Raw genomic sequence first — 25592 nt, forward strand, 5'->3', positions numbered from 1 at the left:
TTTTTATCCATTATGATTTATTCTCTACAATACTTCGTTAAAGTGTTCAATGATTTGCACTCAGAAGTTATATAGCCAAGAGGCAACCAAGTGTAATACAAAGAATTGGTCTGAAGTCTTTGCACTGAAGGCCATATAGTCTCTTGCTTCAGGGAAGTTAAGAACGAAATGAACAAAAAGAACACATAGCTCCCTAGGCTCCAGAATCTCAATAGAAAATAACATCAACAGTTAGTGAAATTGTAGATGTCAACACATCATGGAAAACAGATTTTGTGCAAAATATTAACACCCAGGACTTCTTTTGTATAGATGATTTTTATTATAAACAATAAAATATATGTAATGTCTCAACTACAAACCTTTCATGTTGAAAGGGTCTCTAACGAGTTGTTTTATTATTATGAAGCAAAAAAGTTTTAAGAATCTCACAGTGGAAATAATCCAACACCAACAAACTCTAATGATCAAAGACATTCTCTTTTAATGTAAAACAAGGACAATTCATAATTACAGAGAGAATGTCCTAGCTGTGGGTATTATGAGACAAGCCAACTTTCCAGACCAAAAGGCACTCACAGCTAGGGATGAAACGAACTCCGAACCAAGCCAGAGAAGTTGGGCTGGTCCTTGAAAACAGTGGTTACCTACTGTCCAGCTCGAGCAGCCCAAGGACAAAGGAAACACTCAGCAGAAAACATTCCCTTTTCTTTAAACCTACCACGCACACCGCAGGTACTGGCCACCCTCATCACTGCTTTGGTCAAGCGCGCAGAGAAGGCAGTTCAGTTCCAGTTCAGAGCTGTCCTCTCCCTATGCAAAGCTGCCACATGGATGATCCAGACTTGGTATTTTTCCTGAGAGCCACCTGCTACACACTTTCATGAGGCGACCATGACCGTACACTTCTAGACCGCTTCCTGACTAGGCCCCGTTCAGGACGGATACTGACAATGCCCATTCCTCACGGGGCCAAATGGTTTCCCTTGGTCGACTCCTGAGTCCCCTGACAAAGCAAGAGGAACCCAAGCATTTCCACTGCTGGACTTGTGTGGGAGCATGAGGGAATGTGCAGGGAGTAAGGCTTCTTCACTCCAAAAACCACTGAGCTCACTTCAGTGTGGTGCTGGGCCTAACCAGCCCAATTCTTGTGCACTGATTTTTTTTTTTTTTTTCCCATTTCTTGGGTTTTAAAATTTTCTATTCATTTTCTTAAATGGCAGGTATCCTACCCCCCCCTCAATAAAATAAAATAAAATAATAAAATAAAATAACATACCATACATTGGAGAAGACAAATAGGGCAACATTTCTACAAGAAAAAATCGGCTTGAGGAGCATGGCACTGTAAATGCTTGCATGACCAGTCTCACTGAGCGTGCTCAGGGGTGAAGGTTTAGCACCAATTTTTTTGCTTTTTTAATCTTTAGAAATTAAACACAACTTTTAACATAGAACACTTGAACAGTAATGAGTGTAGCCCTATGTATCAATACTGTTGTACAAATTGGAGGTGGGTGGCTTAGTCCAGAGCTGACCACCCTGACATCGATCCATGGCACCTAAGAGTAACTGTTGCCACATGTTTTTAACAAGACATTTATTCTCAGCAGCAGGAAATCATGAAACGACCCCTCCATCTTCATTTACATTGCCAAGGGAAACGTAGCAGGCTGCAGGAACCCAGCACAGCAGCAAAGGGCCGCAGCCTAGGCACCGTCACCCACGTTTCCCTCGCACATCCCAGGTCCTCTTGAGCAGCACAGGACGGTGTGGAGCAAACCCACTCACCCTTGCCCATCCCTTCCCACAAACTTGCCAGCGATGCCTAGAACAGCACAGGTGTCCTTCCTCAGATTGTGTCCCCGCTCCCCTTCCCCATTCCTGGCAGAAGAAAACGCAAAAGATCTTTTGAATATTTGCCCATTTCGGCAAGCCACACCATCACCACATAAACTTCAAAAAATAAATTAAATAAAAACATTATGTTCACTGGGTTGACACCCAATCTACTTCAAGAGTTCTCTAAGCATGTTGTTGAAAACCAGTGTCACATCCTTAGGATCCTTCTTCCAACTGGCCACTCTCCCTGTGAATCATTTTAGCAGTGCCTTTGTAACAATATTTTCAAAGCATCTTCCAAGTCCCCTAGTTCTACGAACTTTGCCACCAAATGAGTGAAGAATAGGCAAGGAGAGAGGAAAAAATTGCTGACAGCGATTTGGAAATCAGCAACAATGGGAAAGGAAATATGTCACATGAAAGTTTGAAAGACCTAGAATAAAATGAGCTATCTGGAAATTTGCCCTGGTGGGGTGAAGATTCCCAGCACGTCAGGCAAGATAAAGATCCACCTTGTGTAATTACACAGCTGTTTCCTAATGTCCTGTAAAGGACAGAAACACCGACAGTCTTCCCACTTCTACAGGCAAACTAGAAAAAGGAGCTCCCCTGCTTACAGGCCCCTCAGGATGTCACCTGAAAAGAAAACCAGCTTACAGACCCTGGATTCTCTCCTGTGATGTGTCCTCCTAAAGCCCAACTCAATCGCTTGCTTGCACATCTCCGCTTCTGAGAACCTAGGTCCAGCATAGGCGCTGCTACCAGCAGAGGAGTGAGGTAGCCGGGCGGTGCAGAAGAGGTCTCTCCTCTCACACCTGCGTGCAGTGATGACATCAGGACCTCCTGTGGGCATCTCCATTCCATTCCTCAGCAGGCTACACGACAGAGCTCTGTTCAGTAATCAGGAGACTTAATGCAGGAAGAGTGCCAGAAAATCCAACTCAGAGTGGGATGAGGATGAAAATCTTCACGGCCTACTGAGCAATGAGATCCGCAACGCCACCCAAAGGGCTTCCGATCTTGATGTGGGTCTCTCTCCAGGAGCCTCAAAGGACTCGTGGTGCCCACGTCCAACCCTAACGTGGCGTCCGCTTATGAAGCATGGAGGTTGTAATCAACTCTTGGTACGCAATAAACTGGAAGTTTAAAAAAAGGAATTTAAAACAACCTAAAAATGTTTCTTGGTCTCCGTTGCCCAGACTGCCAGGGGAATACACCTACTTCATCTGGGGAGGCTGCAGGGGTGTGTGTGGGTTCAACCTTCAGGGATCATCAATTTCAGCTTCCAGCGTGTGGCCAACACCCATGTGGCAAATACCAGACAAGGGTCTTCTGAACCCACAGTAATTCCCACTAGTCATGGAGGAGCCCCAATCCAACGGAACCCCATATTGAGGAAAGGCTGAGATAAGGCTTGGGCCCCTCAAGTTCTGTTTCATTCAAGGTAACCCTACCCTCCCTCAGTCCGGGAGGCAGACTTGGCAACGGAAGCTAGCATCATAAAATGGTGCAGTAATAGAAGTAACTGGACCAGGAAGAGGAGGCATCTGCTCCAATGATGTCATAGCCATTGGTGGCCACAGGGGGGTGGGACTGGTCATGCAGCCGTGTGTCAGGAGTAATGATTGTAGAGGGGCGGGGCATGAAGAGTGCCGTTCTGGAAACAGTGCTGTCGGGAAGCAATATACTCTGCGTAACTGATTGTCACCTTCTCACTTCGGTACCTGTATGAGGAAACAGGAAACGGTATTAGGAACCCCAAACGCTTCATTTTGTAAAGTCACTCAGCAGAGAAAAACCAAAAGCTTATTCCACATTTTGAAAGAATAAAATGGAAGACCAAGAGCAATCTTACTTACAGAAAATGAAAGACAGCACAAGAAAACAATGTTGTTATTACAAATGAACAAGATGAAAAAGCACAATCACAATTCCCCTGAGAATGTGTTTCAGCACATCCCACCTTGAAACACTACACGTGCTTATCATCAGGCTGCTCGTAAGCAATCCGCTACTGGGGTCTGCATGAAGAATTTCAAGGTCAAATTACACGGGTGGCAGATTGGAAGATGGCTGCACCAAAACCCAGTGCAAACTGCACATCTACTTCCAGAGTAAATGTGATACATTTGACAGAAATGCAACCTCAATTCGCATAAGAGCAACAAACAAGTTATTATAACTAAAAGGGACACAGATACCTAATTCTGGGTCAAAGTCTGCTGAAGCAGGTTAAAGGATCCTTGGGGCTATATAGGATAGGTCTCACTCCCCAGATGAATATGCCATATCACAGGGTCGTCAGAACAGAATTCATAGCACTTTGGCTGTGCTCTGGAAAGAGCCATGAGTCAGGATGCGAAGCATGGGGTGTTACAAACCTATGGAGCCTACTACAGACCACAGGAGCTGGGTGTGACAATCCTTACCCAGAGCCATCTCTTTCCCACTGTAATCACTCCTCCACTGCAAGGTGATTATTCCTGAATTTTGACAGGGAAATGGCTGTTCAAATAAATTATAATAATAATAATAATGCTTTGTATTTGAAGAGTTTTTTGTTGTTTTTAAAAAATTTTTGGAATCCAAAGCATTTAAAAAACACTGGGTCATCTTCCAAATAGACCTGTGAGATTAGTATATGATTATTCAGCATTTTACAAATGAGGGGCCCAAAAGAGGCCCACAAAAGCCCATAGAAGCTAAACCTCTCAGTGTTTCTGATTTCAACAGGGATGAGAAAAGAACTAACATCTCCTGATCACCTACAATGTTGACTGGCCCCAGGCTAGAAATTTTCCATACATTACCTTAGCACAGCCTCAAACAACTCTAAAGTATTATCATTCACATCTTACAGACAGGGAACAGGCTCAGAGAGGTAGAATAACTGGCTCAGGTCACACAGCTAGTACATGTTGAGCTGGGATCCCAACTCCAAGTCCATCTGCATTCTACTACACTAGGCAGCCTCCTCCTAGAAGTATTCCCCACAAATGAGAGGCATTTCCTTTTAACTTTTTGTAAAAGCATTTTCTGACTCTCCTGCATCTCCTGCCGCCTGACTACATGTGTGGTCAGAAAGCAGCACCTCAACTGACTCTGGACTTCCAGAGAGAGCCTTGTCTCCTAACCTCAGTCTCCCCCTCAGCCTCCCAACCACGTGGGTCTGGCAAAGCCATCCACAGCCTGCAGGGCAGACCTGCCCTGCTCCAACTGTGCCCCCAGCTCAGCTGTGCTCGCTCCAGCTCAGTTGTAGAGACGCACAGGATGCTGGGAGAGTCTCTGCCTTTGCTGCCACTGCTTCCTCAAAATTTCAACTTCACCCGCACTTCTTTGATTTAGGGACATTCACAGAGAACACTTCTTCTCCATCCCATCAAAATTATCCTCCATTCAACCCCAACTAAATTGAAATGATAAGGAAAACAAGACAATGGCTTACCTGGTGAGTTTGATCGTTTTTCTGAATTCACTGGTAATTGGAGCTTTAAAGCCACCTTTCCTGAGCAAGGAGTCTATTGTCTGGATCTGATCCCAGTCTGAGGAGGAGAGAGGCCACACTGAGGTCAATGCTCATGCAAGAGTAAGGCATGCTCTCACATGGCCCGTGCAAGAAGAGAAATGGGACTTGAGAAGCAGCCGAGTCTGCTAAGGCAGAGGAAGCCCTGGGCACTGACCCCCACGTACCTGGCGCCCAGTCTGTCTGCCAGTCCTGTGGAGACTCTGAGACATGAGATGACAGCCCGACACATGCCATAATGGCTGTCCCCAGGCTCCCTGCTCCTGCATCCTTCCTGTCAGATGTTACCCCAGTATAATTATCTAGGAACAAACATGGTTCCAACTTAGACCAGCCTATTGGCCTAGTGCTGGTACCCAAGGCTGCTCTGCGGGAAGAGAGGAATTTAAATTCTGCAACTTATATTCCTTTGTGTGACCTTCCTTCAATTTGATGATTTTTGGAGTCCTGTTTTCTATGGTAAAAAATTGACAGTGAGAAAGAAGCTGGCTGGGTGTGGTGGCTCACACCTGTAATCCCAGCACTTTGGGAGGCTGAGGCAGGAGGATCACTTGAGCCCAGGAGTTCGAGACCAGCCTAGGCAATATGGTTAAACCTCATCCCTACTAAGAATGCAAAAATTAAGTAAGCGTGTGGGATGCGCCTGTAGTCCCAGCTACTCAGGAGGCTGAGGTGGGAGAATCATCTGAGCCCAGGAGGTCAAGACTGCAGTGAGCCAGGATCACACCACCACACTCCAGCCTGGGTGACAGGAGGAGACCCTGTCTTAAGGAAGAAATAAAAAGGGAAAGACAGGAAGAGGAAGACGAAGAGAAAGGAAAGGAAGGAAGGAAGGAAGGAGCTGTTCCCTCAGGAAGGGCAGGAAAGTTGCTCATGTGTATACTATTGTGTTATTCTTGCACTGTCTTTTTTTTGGGGGGGACAGGGTCTCACTCCTGTCACCCAGGCTGAAGCGCAGTGGCACGATATTGGCTCACTGCAACCTCCACCTCCCAGGCTCATGTGATCCTCCCACCTCAGCCACCCAAGTAGCTGTGACTGTCAGGTGTGTGCCACCACACCCAGCTGAATTTGTATTTTTTGTAGAGACGAGGTTTCGCCACCAGACTAGTCTTGAACTCCTGGGCTCCAGTGATCCACGTACCTTGGCCTCCCAAAGTGCTGGGATCACAGATGTGAGCGACCGTGCCCAGCCTCATTCTTAACAGTAAAACCAACTTCATCAAATTGAGAAACCAAAGAAAATCCCCTAAACTACTATGCTAGGTGCTCCAAAGTTTTTATTTTTCCAACCAACTTTCAAATGGCAAGAGTAATTTGATTATTTACCTAAGTTATTATTTACACCTCCCCATTACAAAACATGGTATGCCTCCTTGTACAGAGTGTGTTAGGTTTATGACCCAAAAGAGGTGGCTAAAAGGTTTGCTTTTATGCCACATATACACTGCTTTTGAAAAAGTTTAAGAACAAGCAAAATAAAAACCAACCAGGCAATCGTTTTCCATGTTTGCTTATGATATATACTTCACTGGGTATTTTTTCTCTATTCTAGACTCATACCCAACAAATACTGTGTTTTACATATTATTTTCAAAAACAGACTAGTTCCAAGAAAGAAGGAAAACTGCACTATGCATCAGAGAATGCACAAGCAGCATGTAACGGTGCCCTTCTAGATATTCTTCTAAAGAGGAAATCTGCTCGATCCACCCTACCTCTAACGTCCCCAGCAGAAGAACTTATAGGCTACTGAGTTCTTTTTTTTTCTGGAGATGGAGTCTCGCTCTGTCACCAAACTGGAGTGCAGTGGTGCAATCTTGGCTCACTGCAACCTCTGCCTCCTGGGTTCAAGCGATTCTCCTGCCTCAGCCTCCTGAGTAGCTGGGTCTACAAGCATGCACCACCACGCCCAGCTAATTTTTGTATTTTTAGTAGAGACGGGGTTTCACCATGCTGGCCAGGATGGTCTCAATCTCTTGACTTTGTGATCCGCCCGCCTTGGCCTCCCAAAATGCTGGGATTATAGGAGTAAGCCACCACGCCTGGCCGACTACTGAGTTCTTTAAAAAACAGTAGGGACTATGTTTACACTCTTTGCCATGTATAACATGGTTTAATGATTTGTGATCCAAAGTTCAGTACCTACTGAATTCTACAATATGGTCAGGTTGATTGGTGGTATTTTGCTACAATTGCCACTGTAGTTCAAGGGGCCAAGAAGTAAAACTATTCATTGAAAAGAGGTGTTTGAAATATCAGGCGAGTAAGTGAACGATTTACCCTTTTTCTTTTCCCAGCTCCTAGACCTTTTTGGAAGTTTACCCTTGGTTCTATAGGAATTTGACAGGTATTAAGAGGCAGAAAGGCCCTCATTCTTAGTTGCAGTTGGGCTGAAAGATGACACACTTCACTTTCTTGCCCTTTAACTGGCACCACTGTGAATGATACTTGTCATTAAAATCCCATTCATCCAACTCACCTTGTTCCTTAGCAACCTCAGGTAAATATGTGGCTGTGCGTTTGACACCTTTTTCATTAATGAATTCAATTCGAATCCCATGGACCCCTACCTATAGAAAAAAGTACAACCAAGTAAATGGCATTTACTTACTCTAATGGAACTTCAGTCCCCACATATAAATCAACATTGTTCCCTGACCAGCTTAACACAGGCCTAGAAAAGGGAGACCTTCTTGCATTTCATGACTAACTCTATCTCAGGAGGTATAGAGGCCAAAGAAAGTTCTGCTTTTAGGGAAGGGTCGAGAGTATGTGTAGCCAACTCTGAGAATATGAAGGTAGGAGAAATGAATTCTTTAAGTAACTCATCCAGGAATTGTGAATATGTTCCTTGACCCTATCCCATTAAATAAGCATGCCACAAGGTTTTTATCTGGGGTCATGATCCTTCACATCTGATTCCCAATAAAAACTTTTACGTGGCCAGGCGCGGTGGCTCATGCCTGTAATCCCAACAATTTGGGAGGCCAAGGCCGGTGGATTACCAGAGGTCAGGAGTTTGAGACCAGGCTGGCCAACATGGTGAAACCCCGTCTCTACTAAAAAAATACAAATGGCTGGGCATGGTGGCTCATGCCTGTAATCCCAGCATTTTGGGAGGCCAAGGCAGGTGGATCACGAGGTCAAGAGATTGAGACCATCCTGGCTAACACAGTGAAACCCCATCTCTACTAAAAATACAAAAGTTAGCTGGGTGTGGTGGCACGCGACTGTAGTCCCAGCTACTCAGGAGGCTGAGGCAGAAGAATCACTTGAACCCAGGAGATGGAGGCTGCAGTGAGCTGAGATTGTGCCACTGCACTCCAGCCTGGCGACAGAGCGAGACTCTGTCTCAAAGAAAAAAAAATTAGCTGGGCATGGTGGTGGGCACCTGTAATCCCAGCTACTTGGGAGGCTGAGGCAGGAGAATCCCTTGAACTCGGGAGGCAGAGGTTGCAGTAAGCCGAGATCACGCCACTGCACTCCAGCCTGGGTAACAAAAACGAAACTCTGTCTCAAAAAAACAAACAAACAAACAAACAAAAACAAGCAAACAAAAACTTTTACTCCAGGGCTTGCCAAGAAGGATCTGGAATATTTTCTTTTACCCCATTATTTCTTATTAGACATGGGAGAAGGATGTAAACCAAGCAGACTAGGGAGAATCAGGAGAAGCAAGCCTTTCTACTGACACTTCTGCCTACTCCTGGTATAGCAGCACCTCTTGTCACCTATGTTGCCCACAATTGGTTCCAAACTCAGTCTTCACATTCTTATACCCTCTCTCTCAATGAAGGAGATACATTGCCATGTACTAACCCGAACCCAAATGCAACGAGAGATGCAGAGTTCCAAATGCGGCTGTTCTCACCTCCCAGTCCAGGTAATCACTGGCATCCTCAAAGTTAGTAAGGAGGGAGACAGAGCAGAAAAGTTTAGGCAGCTCCTCTCGGGTCAGGGGGGGAAATCGGCTGTCCTTAAGTGCACTGGAGGGGGACAGAAAACATAGGTAAGGCTGCTCTGGAGTCAGGAGCCAATATCAGGTGCCATAGAGCCCACATATTTATGAATCTTGAGCTATGCAGAGAGTATCTACTGTTCATCAACACTAACATGTTAAAAACAACTCGATGCTATTAACTGTCTGTACTTGAACTGATAACTGACTCACCAGATTAAGCCCCTTACATTTCCTGATTACCAAAAAGAGAAAGCTCAACATACATCACTTAGAAGAAATAAAGTCAGGCAGCTATTTCTGATTCTAGCCAATTTATCTACAGTTCTTAATGTCTGGTGTCATTACCTGGTTAACGTGTATTCCCTGAGTCCTGAATGAAGATTCATGGCTGAGAAGGTCCCAATGCAGCCACGAAGCCGCTTGTCCCGCCCTGTCTTCCACGTCACAAAGAGCGGACTAAAAAAAGCAAAACACAAAACATTCTCCAGCCCCAAATTAATCATGGATAAGAACAAAACCTTTTGGCTTTGTCCCTATTCATTTCTGTTATTGCCAAAAATCCCTGTTTTTGGACTTGCCAGCTACCCGAAGGACTCTCTGCCTTTCTGAAAATGGCACAGCCCCTGGCTGGAAATAGGAAACCTACAAGGCAGCATGAGGAAAGGCTCCATGTAGTGGTTCCCATGTTCCATGCTGACAGCTTTACTTCACTTTGCCGCCAAATTTACATGCTACTTTCCTCTTCCTCTGCCCAAGACTCAACTTTTCCTTCGAATTCTCCAGTTTCCTCTTCCCTAAGTCTATTTATCCAGGTAGCCATGCTCCCCAGCTCTGTCTTTCATGATGACACACCTCACCTGCACAGCCCCCTGTTCATCTGCAAACCCATGTTGCTTCCATGATCATGTCTGCCCCTGACAACTACAAATATTTCCACTCACAAATTTTCAGAAAAAAAAAGTTCCCTCAAAAAACATTTTTTAATTTAAAAAAAAAAAGATTTTAAAAGGCCGGGTGCAGTGGCTCATGCCTGTAATCCCAGCACTTTGGGAGGCTGAGGTGGGCGGATCACTTGAGGTCAGGAGTTCTAGACCAGCCTGGTCAACAGGGCGAAACCCCGCCTCTACTAAAAATATAAACATTGGCTGGGCGTGGTGGCAGGCTCCTGCAATCTCAGCTACTCGGGAGGCTGAGGTGGGAGAATCACTTGATCCTGAAAGGCAGAGAGGTTGCAGTGAACCGAGATTGTGCCACTGCACTCCAGCCTCGACAAGAGTGAGACTCTGTCTCAAAAAGAAAAAAAAAAAAAGATTAAAAAAAAAACAGAGATGAGGGGTCTCACTATATTGCCCAGGCTAATCTTGAACTCCAGGGCTCAAGCGATCCTCCCACCTCAGCCTCCCGAAGTGCTGAGATTACAGATTACAGGCATGAGCCACCGTACCCAGCCAAGGAACCTTTTTATTAGCAGAGTTGGCATTTTCTGTTTCTAGGCCAAAGTCACACTTCATTAAGGCTATATCGGATTGACAGTGACAGACTTTTTAGCAAGAGGTTTCAAGGCCTGTTCCCTCTTCCTGAAATCCCTCCACACTCTAATGTCCTTACCTCTTAGATTGAGTTAATCATTTCTAGAGGCAACTTAAGTTTTCAAAGTTATCTGCTTTGATCACTGTCACAAAGGGCCCCACAGCAGCTCTCCCATCTAGCCATCTTTTCCTCCCAATAAAGCACCTGCACAGCACCAGCTAAAGCTGCATCCCCAAAGCCTACTGAAAAATCCTTCAAGACAAGGCCTCCATTGCCTGCAGGATGGAAATGCAAAGCCCTGAATGCAACAGTCTAACCCTTCCCTAAACACCTACGTCACCACCTGTTCTTCCATGGGGCAGCCCGGATCTCACTCAGGCTTGTGATCTCCACCTGCTCAGTCGGGTGTTTCTAACCATGCTACCTCAGGTGACAGTTCCCAGAAAACGGAGCACACTTCCCTCCACACTTCCTCTCCTCTGACACACTCACAGAGAACAACTTCCCCTTCGCTCTGTGTGTGTGTGATTTGCCAACTTGACAGGTCTCCCAAGGGAAGAGGCTCCTTTTCTTCACACCCTCTCCATGCCCCAGCCAAGATTTTGCAGTCTCCGTATGGCAACCCACAATTGAGGAATGAATCTCATATCAATGAACACTCCAAAAGCATACCCCCAAAACAAAAATAAAAAAACAGCAATGCTCTTCAAAGCCAGCTCAGAGCAGCTTACAATTCTGAGGAAGAAGAAAATGCTAGCATGGATTTCTTCAGTTTACTTTATACATATTGCTTATTTAAGTCACTGAGACCAGTAGAGGGCTTGGGACAAGCAACAAAGAATCTCGAACTAAAAATACTGAAGCAGATTCTGACTGTCTTGATGGGATGTGAGTGGCCCTACAGGTTTACCAAGGGATTTGTCATGAACAAGGTGAGGGGACCCCTGTTAAGCAAATCACAGATCCCAATGAATGAGAGCTCCTAGTCTCCAGCCTGGGCCTCAGACTTCCAACTCACCTGGACTTCAACACTGTGGGGGTCCCCAATGGTGTGGCGTGACTTCCCCACTTGAGAGGTTAAATGACCTACCCACTGCCATGTGAACCAACAGAAGAGCCAAGAATGAACTCACTTGATTTCCAGAACATTAACAACAAGCCTACAGCCTCCTCCAAATGTGAACTGCTCACTTCCATTACTGAATCCACTGAATGTTTTAAATATTGTCTGGACATTTCTAATCATTCTCTTCCCATTACCCTTTCCTCAAATGATAATAAAGATTTCCAAGCAGCAGACCCTCTCAAGAGAATCATCCCAGAAAGATGTCACCATGCCTTCCTCAGTGCCCCCAGCACGTGCTTTACTCACTAGGGGTCATTGGTGAATCTAGGAAGTCGTGGCTGTGGGAAGCCATAGAGGTGACAGTAGAGTACGTCGAAGCAGTAGCAGCACATCTCTGCAGTCACCACCAGATTCTTAGTGGTGTTGGCAGTTCCATTAGGCCGGGGAAGAGGGCTCAGCGCTCCCGATGCGGGATTCATTCGTGTGATGGGAGAGTTTCCAGGTCCCAGAGTTAAGTCTGACACATTCTCCCGTCCACTGCTGCTGTCCACATGCTGGTGGTTTTGAAGAGGTCCTGAACTAGAGCCGGGGACAGTTGTGGACTGATTCCCGTGACTGTGCGTTCCACTTCCAGATAATTTGGGCTTCTTGACCCCACAACAGCCTGCTGCCAACTTGGGCTCGAGTGGAGGAACACAACGTCTTTTTCCCATCCTGATTCAGTGCTCGAGGTCTGGAATGCTGCAGAACCCTAACCAAAATGAGAAGTTAAGCATTAATTTGAATGGTTAGTTAAAAGGAGAGGAAAAAACATCAAAGAGAGACAGTCTGCATGGACCAGCTAAGAGCTGTCAAATTCTTTCTCCCACTCAACCTCCAGGTCATAGACCAGGAGAAGAAACCCCTAACCTTTTCCTAAAAGAGAACTAATTTTTATTTTCCATAAAATTTCCAGATGACTACCACGGATGGAGGCAGGCACCAAGCAGCACCCTGTTCCCCAAGAGTCCCCAGGGCAGAAGACACGGCGGGGCAGCAGCCAGCGTGAAGCTGGCTGAGGACATTTCCAGACTGCCTGGAGGGCTGCGCACGACCTGTCAGACTCATCATCATGATGTCTCTACCTTTTTTAGAGGCTCCAAATTGAACCATCCTATTTTTAAAGAACTCCAGAGGAACTTTCATGATTTTCCTTGTTAACCACATCCTTCTGTATTTTCCTCATCACCAACTACAATCTATCTTCGTACTTTCAGCCCCAAACCACAGCAAGGATGAAAAGCAGTTGGCTGTCACTCTGAAGAGGGCACGTCTTCTAACACAAGGCTCCCACCTTTCTGTCTTTGCAGCTCTCCTCCTCCAGCCCCCTCATTCTCTTTGGTTCCCCTCTGAACTCACTCCAATTTCTATACATCTCCCTATCCTTTCAAGACCCCATTCAAAAAACCTGCAACCTAGCAGAAACCTTTATTCACATGAATGACCCAAGCTTCACAGCCCTTTTGTGAGGTGGCAGTTTCTGCTCTGTCACAGCCAGCCAGACAGATACAAAGCCACCCAGCTTAACAAAATGTGGTGTCACATGGGCTGGGGAGCCACAGCCTCCTCCCAGCTGATGATGTGAAGGGAAAGAAGGGATTTTTTTTTTAATTGTTTTTTTCTTTAAAAGCCTGTGGTAAAAATGTATAGCCATAACACAACTAAGGTCCTCTCTGTTGTCTGAAAAGTGTCACTCCTCAACAGAATCAGGAAAACAGAGCCTAGTTATTTCAATGTTGACAATACTGAAGTTTCTAAGTACAGAAAACTAAGTTTTCTCTCAAGTCACTGTATGTTATTGTTTTGGCCAGAGAGAGAGAGAAAGAAGGGCGAGTGGGGGGAGGGAGAGAGAGAGAAGACAGATTTGCATTGTCCTACCTAAATTTTCCCCTGTGATTTGGACATGTCATATAATTATCTTTTTAGGCATTGATCTACAAATAGTATTTCAGTTGTAAATTCTTCAACCTTTTAAATTTCAAATTAAATATTTACAAACCCATTTGCAATGCCATTATTTCTAAACAACTTGTCACTTTACGTTGAATGATATAAACGTTTTACAAGGATTATTTATGTTCTTCATATATGCTGATCCATAACAAAATACACATCTAGGGCATTTCTGATTGAGATCAAAGCTCTCTGTGGCCAAAGAATGATAGCTTGTACATTCTCATGTCTTGCTTGAAATAGGGGCTTCTCTCTTTCCCTCTCCTCCCCTCTTCTCTCTCTCTCTTTCTTTCTAAGAGAGAGGTCTCATTCTGTCACCCAGCCTGGAGTGCAGTGGCACAATCACAGCTCACTGCAGCCTCCAACTCCTGGACTCAAGTGATCCTCCCGCCTCAGCCTCCCAAAGTGCTAGGACTGCAGGTATGCACCACTATGCCCAGCTATCTTTTTTTTTTTTTTTTTGGAGATATGGGGGTCTCACTATGTTGCCCAGGCTGGTCTCAAATTCCTGGCCACAAGGGAGGGATCCGCTCCCCCCTGACCCCCACCCACTGGCTGGACACAGTGGCTCATGCCTGTAATCCCAGCATGTTGGGAGGCCGAGGCAGGAGGATTCCTTGAGCCCAGGAGTTTGAGACCAGTATAGGCAACACAGGGAGACCCAGTCTCTACAAAAAATAAAAAAAATTAGCTGAGCATGGTGGCACATGTCTGTGGTCCCAGCTACTCGGGAGGCTAAAGATCGAGGATTGCCTGAGCCCAGGAGGTTGAGGCTGCAGTGAGCTATGGCCATGCCACTGCACTCCAGCCTGGGCAACAGAGCAAGACCCTGTCTCAAAAAAAAAAAAAAAAAGGTGGTGGGGGGGCGGTGCAGTGTGTGGTGGGGATCCTCTCACTGCAGCCTCCCCAGTAGCTGTCATTATAGGTGTGAGCCACACCTGGCTTCTTTTTGAGAAAATCTTATATACTCAATATAATAAAACCTCCAATGACTACACTGTTTCTGACCATGGATGTCGCTGTCTTATTTGGACTGTTGAGAGGGGAAGCAGAGTGCCTTGGTTTTTTAAAATGCTGCTTCCAAAGCCAGGTGGCCTGGGCTCAAATACTGGTTCCTCCATGATTAACCTCTTTCTGCCTCAGTTTCCTCAAAACAGAAATAATAATAGTATTTGCTTCCTAGGGTTGTTAGGTGAATTAAATGAGTTTAACATATGTAAAGAGGCTGGGTGCCGTGGCTCACGCCTATATTCCCAGTACTTTGGGAGGCTGAGGTGGGTGGATCACCAGGAGCTCGAGACCAGCCTGACCAACATGGAGAAACCTCATCTCTACTAAAAATACAAAATTAGCTGGGCATGGTGGTGCATGCCTGTAATCCTAGCTACCCGGGAGGCTGAGACAGGAGACTCACTTGAACTCTGGAGGCGGAAGTTGCAGTGAGCCGAGATTGCACCATTGCCCTCCAGCCTGGGCAATAAGAGTGAAACTCTGTCTCAAAAAAAAAAAAAAAAAAAAAATATATATATATATATATATATATATATGTACATAAAGGGCTTAAAACAGTGACTAGTATGTGTTAAGCATCAGTACTTTTAGCTGCTTTTATCATCTGGGTTCTTGTTCCACTGTTCTCTAGGAGGGCAACTCCTGGGGGGCCAGTACTTTGCTGTGCACTCTGGGCTTACAGCAGAGCTTGCACGGAGCACACACTCTTTAAACAGGGCTTCACTGAATCCTCTAAAGCACTCAACAAGGCAGATGATGCTACCATCATTTTACATTTTATATCGTCCACACTGCCACTAAGTGGCAGTGCTAGAATTTTTTTTTTTTTTTTTTTGAGACAAAGTCTCACTCTGTCGCCCAGGCAGTGGCGTGCTCTTGGCTCACTGCAACCTCTGCCTCCCGGGTTCAAGCAATTCTCCTTACTTGGCCTCCTGAGTGGCTGGGACTACCAGCACATGCCATCATGTATGGCTAATTTTTGTATTTTTAGTAGAGATGGGGTTTCACCATATTGGCCAGGCTGGTCTTGAACTCCTGACTTCAGGTGATCTGCCCACCTCAGCCTCCCAAAATGCTGGGATTACAGGCATGAGCCACCGCACCTGAGCCAGAGCCAGGATTTAGATCGCAATCTATGTATCAGGCTGTATGGCCTGGAACTACAAGAAAGAATGAGTCCTGCCAATAATATCCACTGGATTCAGTCTCTTTCTTTAGGGCAGGATTAAAAAAAAAAATTAAATTCTAGGTTGGGCATGGTGGCTCACACCTATAATCCCAACACTTTGGGAGGTCGATCAAGGTGGGAGGATGGCTTGAGCCCAGGAGTTGGAGACCAGCTTGGGCAACAAAGTGAGACATCTGTCTCTACATAAAATAAATTAGCTGGGCATGGTGGCACACACCTATGGTCCCAGCTACACAGGAGGCTGAAGCAAGAGGATCCCCTTGAGCCCAGGAGGTTGAGGCTGCAGTGAGCCATGTTTGTACCACTGCACTCCAGCCTGGGTGACAGAGCAAGACCTTGTCTCAAAATAAATAAATAAATAAATAAATAAATAAATAAATAAATAAATAAATAAAAATTTAAATTCTAGGGTATGTTAAGAACTAATCTAACAGCTTATAGAATCTTGCCAACAAAAATGGAGCCAGGAAAACAATATGAAAAACCAAGCCCAAAGTCAACATCTCAGCCATCACCTGGAAAATTATCCCCTCATCCAGGGTCATTTGAATCCACGATGGGTGTCACCGGCCTGAGTTCTCACTTGACTCTACTTTGTGTGCAACTGTGGGCAGCGAGCTAGAGATACAGGTCAGATGAAGCAGCAGGACCGCATTCCCAGAGAGCTGGTGTTTTAACAGGCCTCTGAGGCTCTGCACCTCTAGAGCCTCAGAATTCAAAGAATCACAGGGAAAGGATAAAATGCAAAAGCTAAAAAAACCTTTCATCATTCTCATTACACCAAACCACACCTGAAGGAAAAGCTAAATGTCGTGAGATGGAGGCAACAACTCAGACATTTCTCTTCCAGATGGTATCAGCCACCTGACTGGTGAAACATCCCAGAACAGAGCAACAGAAGGGATTTTCAAACCATACCAATGCAGATGAACTCAAGTCTAGGAGATTCTGCCTACACGCAACACACAATCACTGATCTGCAGTGGGTCATAATCACAGCTGATGTCTAGTGTTTACAGTTCCCCCACATCTTCCAACTATGATTTGCAATGAACAGAACCAACCACAATCTTTGGCCCTTTAGACCCAAGTATTTCTCTGGAGGCCACTAAGTAACCAATTCAACTGATAGTCTCAGTTGAGTTTTAGTGACCAAAAGCAGAGTTAGGTATTTTCTGCATAAAAAAATATATTAGAAGGCATTTCTTTAAAAGTTTATTCCATAAATTCAAATTTATGGGAAATTTCAAACATGAACAAAGTGGAGAAAATAGTATACTCCACAAATAGTATAATGAGCCCAATATTTAAAAATTTCCAACCTATGGCCAATCTTACTTCATCTATACCTCTGTGCATGACCTACTCTCTCCACCTCCCATCCTTCTACAGAATTATTTAAGGCAGGTTTTTGAGGGGGCCAATATTTTACTTATCTGCCAACAAAAAGCAAATATTAACTTGATATAGTTTGCATATTTGTCGCCACCCAAGTCTCATGCTGAATGGTAATCCCCAATGTTAGCTATGGGGCCTGGTGGGAGCTGACTGGATCACGGGGGTGGATTTCTCATGAATGATTTAGGACCAACCTTTGGTGCTGTACTCCTGATAGTGATGACAGTGATCATCAAGATCTGGTTATTTAAAAGTGTGTGGCACCTCCCCCCAACTCTCTCCTGCTGCTGCATTCGTTATGTTATATGTCTGCTCCTGCTTTGCCTTCCGCCATAAGTAAAAGCTCCAAGGCCTCCCCGGAAGCAGATGCTGCTATGCTCTCTGTACAGCCTGCAGAAGAACCCTGAGCCAATTAAGCCTTTTTTTTAAAAAAAAAATAAGTTACCAGTCTCAGGTATTTATAGCAATGCAAAAATGGCCTAATATATAACAACTACAGGCAAAGAATGTAAAGTAAACCAAGGTGCTGGTAATAAACAAAGGCTTCTTAAACATCAACCGCTATCAACGAATTTCATCAAAATTTTCTCTTTAGGTTCGAGATTCTCTAGTCCTATTCCAACAATGTAGGTATCTCATCACAGCTAAGTAGTTCCCAACTCAGCTCTCAGCACTGCCCTACAGTTATCAAGAGACACCTGGTCCTCCAGCAGCCCGGCTTTGTGAGTACTGGGTAAGGTACTTCAGAATAATAGCATTCTAATAGATCAGACTATCTGTCTGATCAGCTAAAAACAAATGCTCCACTTAATGACATACTCTACCTCTTCTAAATCTGTGCCCGCCGAACTTCCCTGCCAAACTTTATAAAAACTACCAAAGATGGTACCGTGAGCACAGTACACATTACTGTGAAGCTGGTTCATCTGAAATAAGCGAAGCCAGGCGCAGGAGCTCACGCCTGTAATCCCTACACTTAGGGAGGCAGAGGAGGGTGGATAGCTTGAGCCCCGGAGTTTGAGACCTGCCTGGGCAACATAAGAAGACACCATTCTCCACAAAAACGGAAGGAAAAAGACAAAAAAAGTTTGAAATCAGGTGTAAAAACCCTTGCTTTATAAAAGTATATATAACCAAGACCCTTCCAGGCCTTCAGCTGGTTACTTGTACAAAGCTCAGCTCAAGGGCCATGGTGAGAGTCCGCAGTAGTAACCCCCTTTTCTTCCTGTTCATCCATTAAGACCACCAATAAGAATAAGCTAGTTAAAATTAGGTTTCCACCAGATGGAAATAATACTCATACTTCAACAAAAAGCTGGCAGAAATCACAGCAACCACTGTTTTACCTCTTAAGACCTCCTAACCTCGCAGGTGTCAAATACAGTGTGCCCTTAGTGCTTAAAGTCACCAGCCTTCCTCGGTGATGCTGCCGCGTCCTCATCTGCCCTGTGCTTGCAGGACATTCTCTCTTCTCCACCTGATGTACACACTCAAGGGGGCCCTGATCTTCATTAGGGCCCACAACAAGGGCCACTCAGTGACTCTTCCTCCCTCTCTGTGGGGACGCTGAGCACTGGCCCTGCTATTTGGAGCAGCTTACAACTTAAAAATTTCAGCCAGCACTGAACTCGGCATCACCCTGAGCCTGAGAGGCCGCAGGGCATCTGTTTCATCTTTCACGGCACCTAACATGGTGCCCTACATACAGTATACACACACACACTGCTGATTGTCACCAACAATCTTATCTACACATCTAATAATTTTATTTGTTTGCCTGCTGACAGTGGAGTATCACAGAACCTGAGGATGACAATGAATTACAAGTGCCTATTCTTATCAACAATCTCCATTCTGTTCAGCCCAAACCAAGGGATAGTTTAATAATTATTCATAGCAAAATGGATAGCCACTGTGGATAATTCATTTTAAAAATTAGGTCAACTATCACCTAAATTCACTTCTTGGTCCAACGTATGCTGGTAGCTGTCGTCCTTGCTAAAACATACCAGAAGCTATCAGTTCTGGAACTGGCTTCGGGTGCCACTTCGAGGTGGCTCAAGGCTTTCTTTTGATAGGTCAGACAATCTAAACTGTAGTTGGGAAGAATTATTTTTTCCTTTTTGAATGATGGAGCACTTTCAGAACCACCCACTGCAGAGTTTATTTGCCTGGGTGGCCATTTGTGGTTTCAGGGATTAATACTTTAAACTATTTCTCATACACTGCTAGTATTTACAAACCAGGTATTGAGACTGCTATTGACACGAAGATGTGATGATGCCCTCACTCATGTGTCTGGCTGGGCAAAAGGACCTTCCTCTCTCACTGCAGGTCCCTTCCAAGGCTACTAAGTCCACCGAAAACAGTAACACACATTTTCCCAGAGCAGCTTCCCTCTTCAGGGGACAGAGCCTAGATTTTGAGGTTACAATCTCAGCTCAGATCCCAAGTCTGACTTGCCACGTACCAGCTACGCAACTCAGGCAAGTTTTCACATCTCTGTGGACTTGGGCTCCTGCTACCACAGAGGTTTATTTGTGAGCTGTGAAAGACACGAAAAGCACCTGGCAGTTCTGTGGCACGTAACTACTATCTATTAAGTGTCTGCTGTTACCAATACTTCCCTACCCCACTGATAAAAGTAGCGTTGGTTATAAAAATAACACAGCTCTGAATGCTTACAATTTCTAGAGAAATAATGCCCTCCTAATACAATTCCATTGAGAATGACCTTGTAATCTAAAAGATCATATTATTAACATGGGATTATTACTCTCATGACCTTGATGGTTTCCTTCTTTGGAGAGCAATGGCTTCTAATAAATCATCCACGGTTTCTTTTCATTCTGAGATGCCAGAAAACACAGAGAAAAATACTTGGCTGCCTTGAGAGTTGTACAGTTTTATTCCACTAGAGTCCTCATTTAAGCTTACAGACATAACACTAAAAAAGAGACTAAATTTGCTAAATATACTATTATTGTAGACATCTTGATAGATATTGAATACCAATTAAAAAAACTGTTGTCAAAGTAGTTAGGTTTCACACAACCATCAGATTAAAATATCTAGAAAAGCCTAAAGGTGGGGGGAAAAATCTAGATTCACCTTTTGAAGACAAGCCTCAAAACAGCTTATTCGGGGGCACAATCTCATAAAAATTTGGGAGGTGGGAAAAAGGCCAAGAAAAAGGGGGTCTCTGGATTTTCTTCTGTTATCATTTAGCATTTAGATGTTTGCTCAAATCAAGCTTTCCACAGAAGAGAACAAGCTGTTGTTTCCTTTGTGACACAGAGTTGAGTTGAAATTCAATTTAATAATTACATTATGGGTACTGAAATGGCACCTGAGCTATAATTCTGTCCTACTTATGGAACTATTCCAGGAAACAGTCAGAAGAACCCACATACATTCTGGTAACCATACCAAATAATCATTTATTTTTGAAACCCCTATCATACCCACATCCAAAACATCTGGTGTGTGAAAATTTTCCCCCACAAATCACAGATACACCTATACAATTGTTCATTTTGTTTTGGAGACAGGGTCTCCTTCTGTGGTCCAGGCTGGAGTGCAGTGGTACAATCACGGCTCAATGCAGCTTTGAACTTCTGTGCTCAAGAGATCCTCCTGCCTCAGCCTCCCAAGTAGCTGGGACCACCGCCATGCACCACCACACTCGGCTAATTTTTAAGAATTTTTCCTTTTGTAGAGACAGAGTCTCGTTATGTTGACTAAGCTGGTTTTGAACTTCTGGCTTCAAGCAATCCTCCTGCCTTGGCTTCCCAGTTTTGGGATTTACACAGGCATGAGTGACTGTGCCCAGACTTTTTTTTTTTTTTTTTTTTTTAAAGAGATGCAGTCTTGCTATGCTGCCCAGGCTGAAGTGGCTATTTACAGGGCTCAAGCGATCCTCCTGCCTCAGCTTCTCGAGTTGCTGGGGCTACAGATGCATGCCACCATGCCTGGCAACAATTGTTTTTAAGCTTTATAGATTTTTAAAAACATAAAGAACTACACTTTTTTTTTTTTTTTTTAGGCGGAGTCTCGCTCTGTCATCAGGCTGGAGTACAGTGGCATGATCTCGGCTCACTGCAACCTCCGCCTCCCGGGTTCAAGTGATTCTCCTGCCTCAGCCTCCCGAGTAGCTGGGGACTACAGGCACATGCCACCACGCCTGGCTAATTTTTGTATTTTCAGTAGAGACGGGGTTTCACCATGTTGGCCAGGATGTCTTGATCTCTTGACCTCGTTATCCACCCGCTTCGGCCTCCCAAAGTGCTAGGATTACAGGCGTGAGCCACCACACCTGGCCAGAACTATACATTTTCATTTCAACTTAGCTTAAAGAAAAACATGTACCTAGGAGTCAAAACTTTTTTCATCTCCCCCCTGTTTTCTATGTGACCTGTAGCAAGGTGCCAGATTTTTCTGGGCCTCAGTTCTTTCATTTGTAAAATAAAAACGTTTGTCCCCTGTGTCCCTCAGAGGGGCTGGGAGGCTTCACCAAGAAGTGAAACACTCTGAAAACTCTCCCCTAAGTGTTAGCATACTATCATTAATCAACTCAAGAGGGCACAGCAGTCATAATTTTTCCCCAGAACTTTGTTTCAAGTTTACAGTGAAAATTTTTAATTATTTTCAAATCTGTGATGGGATTTTCAAGAAAATATCATCACTATTGCAAATTTAGGACAAAATGTTCCAAAAGTCTCTCAGGACTGAAACTATAGAAAAGAGAACCAATAATTGACTTTGATCAGGAACTGCATTAACCTCTGAGTTAATTACCCTCAAAGTTAAGACAACCTCTTTGGTTGTACTGAGAAACTAATTTGGGAAGGGTGGGGAGCCAGACCTTACACACTAGAAATATAAAGGAAAGATCATGCCACGCCACCACCTAGCTCACTCTAATCGGAGTATGAAAAACAAACTTGCCTTTGCATATTTAAATTATTTTAAAAGGGAACAAGAGGAAAAACTTCATCAACATTAGGACCCCCTCATGGAAGTAGAAAAATACAAACGAACAAAATACACCTACATCCCAAAATCCTAGCACATGCCTAAAATCAAAAACTACAACGATGCTCTACTCTAAATATACCCAAGATAATACTCACTGAAAGCAGAAAGTTTGTATTGCCAGAGGAACAGCTACAACAGAGGAGGGGAGCTATTTTGTCTCTGGAATGAATTTTCTTCCTTCCGATTCCATTCCTTCTTCCTGTACCTAAGACGGAAATGCAGGTGCAGTGAACAAACACCCAGGTAGTGCAGAGGTAAGATAGATACGGTTTCTGAAAAACCACAACTCGACAGAGCAATTTCGGGGGGGGGGGGGGGGGGCGGGCACAGCAAATAGCTAGAGAACAGGCTCTCCTTATTTCAAAACCTTTCAAACTCTCAATCTGAGGCAGCCGTGCAGTCCCATGCCCTGAATCATCTCATCCTTAGCGTCATCAGCAAGAAGGGAGGACACTGAGAATCAAAGGTTTTATTTACTGAACTCGAGCATGAGACGCACATTAAAACTTCCCCACCACAGATGCAGAGCAAAAGTTGCTCTCAGGCCAGAAGAGACCATTTAAAGGCTCTCCGCCGGTTTCAGAACACAAATAAATTTCCCAATCCTCTGCAAAGACAGCACTGAAGAATTACTGGACAGCACGCCAGAGGCAGGGACCTGAGGGCAGGCCATCTTGCTATGCCGGGAGGAGAGGGTCACTGTTGCTAAGAGTCATCCATCCTTACTTTCAGTCTCGAAGAAATCTCTTCCTGATCTCTTCACCAACTCTCCCCACTACTAGAGAATTGAGCTACTCCCAAAGATGTAAGTAAACAGGAGACTGTTTACATCTCCTGTGGGTGGGAGAGGCCCCACCCACTCTATCCTAGGAGAGGGCAGTGAAAGAGGATAAGGCCCAGAGGGATAAGGGTGAGGGAGCGTGGCAAGGAGAGGAGTTCAGATCAGGACAGGGAATGGAGGAGGGCAAGGAGTGAAGGGCACAACCCACAGCCTGGGAAAGAGAGAGGCATGAAACCCAGAGTGTCAGGTGGACGGATCACGGAATGGGGGGCCAGCGGAGGTTAAGGAAAGAGGGCCCAAGGGTAGGGGTGGGAAAAAGAGAAGAGGAGGAGGAGGAAGCGCGCGTGTGAAGAGTGTTAAGAAAACGACAGGCCAGAGCGGGGAGGGGAAAAGCGGGCCGAGGGAGAGGGTGAAAGGTGAGAAACGAGGGTATGAGGAAAGAGGGTCCGGGGCGCTGGGGAGTTGGGGAGACGATGGAGCGACGGGTAGAGCAGCTTGGGCCGAGCCGCGGGGGTGGAATCCAGACGCCGGGCGGGGGAGGGGGCGGCGGGACGGGGGGGGGGGGCCACCAGGCGGCGCCGGAGACCACCAAACTTTACAGCGAGCGAGCCTGCTTCCTGGAGGGAGTGCAGACAAGGACCAGGAGCGGGAGCCGAGTCTCGCGGCCCGGGGCACGGCGCCGCCCGCCCCTCCCCGGCAGTGCCTCCCGACCCCCTGCCCTCCGCTGGGATATGGCCTGAGGCCCCCAGCCCGCCGCCCGGGACCCCTCCCCCACGCTGCCCCGGGACCCTTGCCCCAGGATCGCGGGGTCTCCTCCCGGCCCCACTGCCCGCCCCGGCGAGAACAGGCCCGGCGGGCAAGGCGGCGGCGGACCGAGGGAGGCCTGGCCCGGCAGTGGGGAGAAGGGCGCGGCGCAGCCCGAGTTTCCCACCTTTTCTCCTGGCCCAGACGCGGCTGGGGCGGACGGGACCTCTCGCGCTCTGCCTCCTCCTCCTGCTTCATGGAGCCATGCGCCTGGGTGGGGGCTCCTGAGAGAAGCTGGCCTGCGGGCGGGCCGGACGCGCTGCGCGGACGGGGCGGGGCGAAGGGGGCCGGCGGGCGGAGGAGGAAGCGGCGGGGCGGCGGCGGCGGCCGGGAAGAACTAGAGGTATTCCCCGGGCGGCTGGAGGACTGAGTCGAGCCGGGACCCGAGTCCTCCGGTATCCCAGCAGCCACCGGAGGCAGTGAGGTAATGGAGGAAGAATGTAGGGAGTCCTCCAGTGGACCACACTCCCTCTAGCGATCCGCGGAAACCATAGAGATCAGGGCTCAGCCGGAGGGCCGGCCCACTGCTGTCACGTGGTCTTCATCCGTGCGCTTTATTGGCTGGTGCTGGCTCTACGGGGTTGAATTTTGGACGCTGCCTGCCATTCGTGGGGTCGAGTTTCAGGCAGCTGGAATAAAGAGAGACATCGGGGGAAAGCCGCGAGAAGGCCAGCGTCCCTGGCCGGGCGCAGAGCTAGCGGAGTAGGGCACCCGGCTGTCAAACTGGCCAGCGCAGTGCACGCTGGGCCGCCCCGGAGCGGTCGCAGAGCCCGCTGGGAGTCGTAGTCCGGGACGGGCCCGCGGCATGGTCCGCGACGCAGCTCGGGATCCGGGTCGGGTTGTCTGCCGGGTTGCTGCCGGGCACCGTCGTGCGTTAGCCACTCAGCGTTGGGCTGCCAGCGGCTGTTCTCCCTAACCACCCTCGCTCACGTCGCCTCGTCTCGCCTCGCCTGACCGGCCGCAGCCTTGGATACCAGCCTTAAATCGAGCCGACGACGGCCCACCCCGCCCGCGGCGAGGTGCGCGGGGTTCGGTGCCAGTCGCTCGCCCCTGGCCGGGCCAGCCTCTTGATGCACCGGGGACGGGCGCGCCCAGCCGACTCTTCGAGGGGCGGCAGGGCCCCATCTGTGTCTTTCGCTCCCGAGCCCCCAGCTAGAGTTGGCTTCAGCGGAATACCTACTGTGCAGGATTATTCAACAAGCCGATTGATCACATTCTTCAGCTCTAGCAGGGCAAAGGCTTCACTCAAAAAGAACATTACAAATTTTTTTGAGAGAAATTTGGGGGTAAATTTAATTTTAAATACTGATTTTTGATAACATTTGATCTTATGACAGCATTTGTATTTTTAATTACAGATAGGATTACACTAAAAGTCATTTCTGACCTGTTCCCTTACCCTTATGGCTAAAATAAACTGTTAGGCCCTGAAGCAAAGGCGAGCCATGTTCTAGA

At 46.4% G+C, this 25592-nt stretch overlaps 2 protein-coding genes across 8 annotated transcripts; one reads left to right on the forward strand and one right to left on the reverse strand.

Annotated features, from left to right (window-relative positions):
• On the reverse strand, positions 1 to 24350 carry AMMECR1L (AMMECR1 like). 7 transcript variants are annotated; one of them, XM_058434413.1, is made up of 9 exons: positions 24265 to 24350; positions 22648 to 22757; positions 12232 to 12676; positions 9675 to 9785; positions 9240 to 9354; positions 7848 to 7938; positions 5533 to 5667; positions 5288 to 5384; positions 1 to 3566 (listed from the first exon to the last, which is right to left on the reverse strand). In XM_058434413.1, the coding sequence occupies exons 3-9, from the start codon at positions 12636 to 12638 to the stop codon at positions 3455 to 3457; spliced, it is 1068 nt and encodes a 355-aa protein (XP_058290396.1). In that variant the 5' UTR covers positions 12639 to 12676; positions 22648 to 22757; positions 24265 to 24350; the 3' UTR covers positions 1 to 3454. The 7 variants fall into 7 exon arrangements, with proteins under 7 accessions (XP_058290396.1, XP_058290397.1, XP_032001773.1 ...); XM_058434414.1 differs by lacking the exon at positions 24265 to 24350 and adding an exon at positions 23279 to 23834; XM_032145882.2 differs by lacking the exon at positions 5533 to 5667.
• LOC116463039 (uncharacterized) lies at positions 12894 to 25592 on the forward strand. The gene is made up of 2 exons (XM_032146012.2): positions 12894 to 12969; positions 23609 to 25592. The coding sequence occupies exons 1-2, from the start codon at positions 12894 to 12896 to the stop codon at positions 24505 to 24507; spliced, it is 975 nt and encodes a 324-aa protein (XP_032001903.1). The 3' UTR covers positions 24508 to 25592.

Source organism: Hylobates moloch, unplaced genomic scaffold, assembly GCF_009828535.3.
Source record: "Hylobates moloch isolate HMO894 unplaced genomic scaffold, HMol_V3 SCAFFOLD_24, whole genome shotgun sequence".
Taxonomy (NCBI): domain Eukaryota; kingdom Metazoa; phylum Chordata; class Mammalia; order Primates; family Hylobatidae; genus Hylobates; species Hylobates moloch.